The following is a 7,172-nucleotide window of genomic DNA, read 5'->3' on the forward strand; positions in this document are numbered from 1 at the left end:
CACTAGACAACGGTTATGTTGTGCCATTTAATAAGACTCTTTCCATGCGCTTTAATGCTCACACTAATGTTGAATATTGCGGCTGGAGCATGATGATTAATTACCTGTTTAAGTATATATCCAAAGGTGCAGATAGTATTAAATTTGTCATTAGTAAGGCGAACGATACCTCACCCAGTACATCAGCTGACACCATCTACGGTGAATGAAATACAGAATTTCTTCGATGGTCGATACATATGCCCGCATGAATCGACATGGAGGATTCTGAATTTTCCAATTCATAACAGAAACCCATCCGTTCAGATTTTAGCTGTGCATTTAGAAGGTATGCAAAATGTAACATTCAGAGAACATATGCAGTTGCAAACCATGGTTTGCAATCCAACATTTGGAAAAACCACATTGACCGAATGGTTAAGAAACAACTAAACCCATACTGATGGTGCAGACCTTCGATATATCGACTATGTCTCTCGATACTGGTGGAATGAATCTGGTAAAGGATGGATTCGCAGAGTCGATAGGAAGGACACCGCAATTGGATGACTCATATATGTACACCCAACATCTGGAGAACTATTTCACCTACGATTGCTATTATGCCACCAAAAAGGTTGCAGGTCGTTCGATGAAATACGCACTATCTCAGGAGTTACACATACTACCTACCGTGCAGCCTGTGAAAGCGTTGGGTTGATTGGCAACAACATAGAGTGGCTTTCAACTTTTACTGAAGCATCAGCTTGGGCAACATCAGTAGAATTAAGATCTTTGTTTGCAACTATGTTTTTATTTTGTGATATCACCAACCCACCCGCTTTCTGGCAAGAAGATTGGGAAAAAGTGTCAGACGATATACGATTAAGGATCCACAAAGAGAGTCAACAGTGCCATTATTCAATAAACAATTCCGATCTACAGCAATACGTTTTATACGAAATTGAATTGCTACTAAATTCAAGCACCCCTTCGAAAACACTTCGAGAATTTGGGCTCCCAATGCCTTCCGATTCGATACTTGCCTCACTTAGAAATAGGTTATTAATGGAAGAAAAGTCATACGACAGAGTAGCCTTAAGCGCTAAACATTCGAAATTACGATCTCAACTAAATTGTGAGCAACTTCAGATTTATGAAAAGGTAATGCATTCGCAAAACACAAATTCTCAGCTTTTGCTATTTGTTTACGGCCATGGTGGCACAGGTAAAACATTTTTATGGACAACGATTATTTCAGCACTAAGGTCGAAGGGAAAAGTTGTATTAGCAGTTGTGTCATCTGGAATTGCATCACTTTTATTACCATCTGGTCGCACAGCTCACTCACGATTTAAGATACCGATAGAGTTAACAGAACGATCAACCTGTGATATAAAAAAGAAGACACAATTGTCTGCCCTTTTGGCAGAGACGTTTCTTATAATATGGGACGAAGCCCCTATGAGTAATCGAAAATGCTTTGAATCCTTAGACAGAACACTTCGAGATTTGTTTGAAGAAAAGGGAAAACCTTTTGGTGGGAAATCTATACTATTAGGTGGTGATTTTAGGCAAACACTTCCCGTAGTAGTAAAAGCGTCACGCTCAGATATCATTAGCTCCACACTACCAAAGTCGCATTTATGGAAAAAATTCAAGGTTCATAAATTAAACCATAATATGCGAATTACAGCTAATGTTCAAAATGACCACAACTTAGATCGTATTCGTGATTTCGCTACATGGCTACTAAACGTAGGAAATGGTGTTGTTGGCGAACCAGATAGAAATGACCCCAACAATACGAAAATAATCGAAATACCACCTCATTTTCTCTTACATCCTAAGGAGAACAACTTGGATTCGTTAAGACGATTAATTTACGACGACGCCGTTTTAAGCAACCCATGTGCACAAAATTTATCCGATAGGGCAATCGTTTGCTCCAAAAATGCCACTGTAGAACAAATCAACGATTTGATCTTAGAATCATGCTCGGGAGAATACAAGACATACCTAAGCAAAGATACAATCGTCCCATACTCATGAAACAGAGGAGACAGAGACATTCTGTATCCGGAGGAACACCTAAATCAGTTGAACTTCAACGGAATCTCACCACATAAGCTAAAACTAAAGGTCAACACCTCAATAGTTTTATTGAGAAATATAAACCAAAAATCTGGTCTATGCAATGGCACAAGACTTCTAATATCACAACTCCTCCCAAAAGTCATCGAAGCACACATAATCACAGGAACACGAATTGGTCATCGGGTGTATATACCAAAAATAAACTTCGTGCACAAAAACAAAGAATTGCCTTTCGTCTTCACCAGACGTCAATTTCCAGTTAAAGCATGCTATGCAATGACAATTAACAAAAGCCAAGGTCAATCTCTAAAAAAAATTGGCATCTACTTACCAGAACCTGTATTCACACATGGACAACTATATGCCGCTTTCTCAAGAGCAACATCGCCAGACTCTCTAAAAGTGCTGATTTCAACAACCGACGACAACTGTGTTAATAAGACAAAAAATGTCGTGTTTTCAGACTTCATGAATGAAGTTAACAACACTGAGGTTTCTGATGAATAAGCATACACATCACGATATATGAGTACATAATGCACGTTTTATTGGTTATACATAGATAAAAAATACCAAAAAACATAAATTATTGCCAAATCATATATGTTTTGTGTGCACACAACTTTCTTTTATATAACACAAACACCTCACTTATATTAATTGTCCCTAACTTACGTCATCAACAGAGTACATAAAATGGAGGCACAAAGAATCTCAAGTCTAAAGCCAACAGGCGATGCAATACCTATTACAATTCGAGCTATAAGGAAATGGAAGCCATATATAAGAAGACAAGATGCTGCTTACTTACTGATTGACAAATATGTAAGTACACAAATTAGTAAGTACACATAGGAATGTAAATGGACCGGGTCTGGTACCGGTCTACGTATTTCCAGACCCGAACATGATTATAAAAACCTGTCGCAGACCCGTCAAGTATCTATCAGCGGCCAGACCTAGAGGTTTCAGGCTTACCCGTTAGCTTTTTTATAATTCTATTTACATTTGTATATATATTGTTACAAATTGAAGGATATGGGGTCACTCAACCGACGCATCCGAGAATTCTAATTCATAATATAATAAGGTTGCCAACAAATAACAAAATAGAATAAATTGAGATATGCATAACTGTTGAAGTTATATTTCAAAACACCATATAATTATTTGGTCAACAGTTGACATTAAAGCCCACAACAGCTGATATAAATAAGAATTTGATGACAAAACTGAATTGCCAAATCTTTTTTTAGTTGATTAACATTTATAATAGAACACATTTTTTAATGCTACAATATATTTATGTTATTTTACCTGAAGTCTTGAACTTCACCAGTTAACAAAAAACAAAAAATAGTATTTTTAATATTACTGTAGTAAACATATGTATTTATGTATGTATAGCAAATATATATATAACATTTATACCGGGTAAACGGGTCAACATTATCGGGTAACCATCTCGGGTAACCGAGTAACTAACAAATCCCAAACCCGTCCCAGCCGCGCGAAGGATAGTACCCATCCTAATTATATAAGATGTTTTACATCTAGGGGATACTGGGGTTTATTTTTTATTTCTAACGGGTCGTACTGGGGTGTTGATCATCTAACGGGCCATTTCGGTTTACTTTTATCTCTAACAGGATGAATTTAGTTACGTTCTATCTTTTAACGAGCTGTTAGTTCTGTGAGGATCGGCTATCCCGTACAACTCTGTTAATCGACTCGGCTACGAAATGTGTGAACAGCCATGCAGGTTCAACTTAGGATACGCTCTATATCTAGTGTACCGGGGCTTATATTTTTTTCCTAGCGGGTCGTACTTGGGTGTTGACTATCTAACGGGCCATTTCGATTTACTTTTATCTCTAACGGGATTATTTTAGTTACGTTCTATCTTTTAACGGGCTGTTAATTCTGTGGGGATTGGCTGTCCCGTACGAGTCTGTTAATCAAGTCGGCTATGAAATACTTAACCAGTCATGTTGAGTCATTTCAGGATATGCTTTATATCAACAGACTACCGAGGGTTATATTTTTATTTCTAACGGGTCGTAGTGACGTATGCATTATCTAACGGGCCATTTCTTGTACAACTATATGAACTTTTATACTATATAGGTTAAAAAGGATGTTTAATACGATACAAACATCATCGAAATTGGTAAGTGGTAGAGAGAAATTGCGGCCTTTTTTGTGTGTGTATATATATATATCTACTATATATAATATATAACTAAAGGGTAAATTAAGACCGTCATTTTAAATATTTTACAACCATTAAAGCATATGGTACCATCTTCATTATTGAGTATAAGGGTAACTTTAATATTAAATCTCGTTCTTTGTTTTTTCTAAATATTTACAATTTTAATCCCTCAAATTTTGTAAATTTAAATAATAGTTACAACATTGGTCCTTTATCTTTTACCTATATATTCTTATAATTTCATTTTTAACCCAACTTCCTCCACGATTATTAAACGGTACGTCATAACTTTTTCATATGTCAATATTTTTTTAAAAAAAATGCACCATAAAAACGAGCATTTTATTCTCTTTAATTTTATTACCATATTGCTATAGTTTCGAAGTTAACAAAAATTGCATTGGGGCGTGTTGCGGTCCGGTTTTGATGGTTTTAAATTAAACCATGAGCCAAACCGTTATTCTCTTTAATTTTATTACCATATTGCTATAGTTTCGAAGTTAACAAAAATTGCATCGGGGCGTGTTGCGGTCCGGTTTTGATGGTTTTAAATTAAACCATGAGCCAAACCGTTAGTAACATTTTTTCTCATCAAAAATCAAAATTGAACCGTTGAAAATTGAAACCCAACCAAGGCAAACCATTACCAATAGTTAGGTTCCGATTTGGTTTGTACTTCGATAATAAATTGAGTTTAAAATAAGAATTATTAATCTATCTATACATTCATTTCAAATTAAGCACTAACTAATAAGCTATTTTAAGAGAATCATAATATAAACAATAATAATTTTAATCACGTAAATGATAAACCTTATTGGAATAAATAGAAGACAGAATCATAACAAAAACAAAACCGAAAAAATCATACCAGAATTTAGGCTAAACTAAAGTTAAAATAAACAGGCTTACTCGTATTAAATAAAATTTGCTTAGTTCAACCATGAAACCGAGCTAGCTTAAATAAAGTTTCAAAACGCATAAGTAAATAGTTAAAAATTTAAAAATGCATTCAATATTTACGGTTCGCTTCAGTTCAACCGTGAAACCGAACCAGCGAACGGTTTCACAGTTTCAAGCGATAAATGAACACCCATAAATTTGTTACGTAATTACTAAAGTATGTGCTTCCCGCACCATTGCGCAGGTACCCGACTAGTATATATGTGTGTGTGTATATATATTGTTATTTAAGTATATGTAGGGGTATTACGGGAATGAAATTTCTTAGGCCATACTCATACCTTGAAAAGCCAAATGACGCAGAAAGCAAATCATATGATAGAACACCATAACAATCAAATTCACAATATAAATGGCAGTTTTATAAGTTGATACCCTTTTTTTCATTTTGCCATCGTAAAACCAGAATATTTATCTTCTTTGTGAACTATAATAGGATTAGTTTGATTTTTACGAAGTCTACTAATTTGGATTTTCACTAAACTAAACTGCATTTTTAATGATTGGTCGATTAACTAATTGATTAATACGCTTACCTAACATATTTAACCCACATTAACTAACTAATATGATTCACTTGCATACAACCTATAACAAATTTGTTTATAAGTACGGTATATTGGTTTTAATTTTTAAATAATTCTACCTATCACATTTTTGCCTCTGTCAGTTCCAAATAATGATATATATATATATATATATATATATATATATATATATATATATATATAGGTTATTGTAAAAAGATAATGTTTCATAGGATTGGTAAGAATAATTATGGGCCATTAGATTAGGGAATCCAAGGGTTGAGATTTAAAAATTACTAAAAACCGACATAGTTTCCTAGAATTATTTTTTCACAATAGGTTTTAATGCCAAATGTCAAAAATATATTGGTTCCTACAATTCCTTAGAAACTTTTTATTCTTATTTGAACCATTTTCTATATATATATTCCCCCTAAGAATCCTATTAACGGGTCACCATGTTTTGGTTTTTGAAATCTATTAGATCGATTATAGGTTCTTTGGTGTACTGCAGGGAGACGCTATCCAAGCAAACGTACACTACCTAGACAATGATTACTTAAACAAAGAAATCAGCCTAATGTCATGCTATGAAATTGACAACTGCATTTGTGAACACGCTTTACCAGAAATGAAGTGTACTGATCACCCTGCAACAATAAGATTTGGCACAAATATCAATCTCAATCATGTAAATGATCCACCAGGCTTTCCCCAATTCTCCTTCAGGCTATGCAAACGTGTACACAAAAGGGATCGTCTCACAGGTAACAATAACTATAACCATAAATTATTGCCCAATACAAAACACACAGTAATCGTACCCAATAACAGACTATGCAGGAAGGCTAGATACAGCAACCCCGGATACGACCTCAAATGTAACGCCAGTGATAAGGCTAAATATGACAGATATAAGGTACACTCAATTATCAACTGCTCTTATTCTATAATATATAGATCTAACATTTACAACCAAAATAAAAAAAACCACATTTCAGCGGAAAAGCAATAGAGGTCACAATCTGGGAAGAAATAATGCCACGATTTAGCTGGGAAACAATGCAAACGACTGAAAGCCCGATCATCGCTGTGCTCACATCCACAAAAGCTGCAAGATTTTTTGGTATACACAACTGACAAAAACATATTTTTTAATAAAAAGACAGCAATAACCTAAGTTCCAACATATTTGCAGATAAAATACAACTGTCATCGACTGCTGCAACACACATATACTTCGACCCATCAACTGATATGACAGCATCGCTCAAATCAAGGTACAACACATTTACTACCATCGTATTAATTCTAACTCGAAAAATTCAACCCTCTCGCTAAACATCAATATTCAACCGCAGGTTCCGACAAGAATGACCTCAAACAATTGC

General features: G+C 34.8%; 1 protein-coding gene and 1 long non-coding RNA gene across 2 annotated transcripts; both read left to right on the forward strand.

The window, feature by feature from the left end:
* Positions 1 to 786: 786 nt before the first annotated feature.
* On the forward strand, positions 787 to 2,031 carry LOC143553551 (uncharacterized). The gene has a single exon (XM_077043531.1). The coding sequence runs from the start codon at positions 787 to 789 to the stop codon at positions 2,029 to 2,031; it is 1,245 nt and encodes a 414-aa protein (XP_076899646.1).
* Positions 2,032 to 6,535: 4,504 nt separating this feature from the next.
* On the forward strand, positions 6,536 to 6,823 carry LOC143553555 (uncharacterized). Its single transcript, XR_013138851.1, has 3 exons — positions 6,536 to 6,548; positions 6,616 to 6,700; positions 6,783 to 6,823. It is a non-coding gene; the product is annotated as an uncharacterized LOC143553555 (long non-coding RNA).
* The last annotated feature ends 349 nt before the right edge of the window (positions 6,824 to 7,172 follow it).

The sequence above is a fragment of the Bidens hawaiensis genome, unplaced genomic scaffold (assembly GCF_021521415.1).
Source record: "Bidens hawaiensis isolate Kalapana, Puna unplaced genomic scaffold, B.hawaiensis_p1.1 tig00017289_1, whole genome shotgun sequence".
Taxonomy (NCBI): Eukaryota; Viridiplantae; Streptophyta; class Magnoliopsida; order Asterales; family Asteraceae; genus Bidens; species Bidens hawaiensis.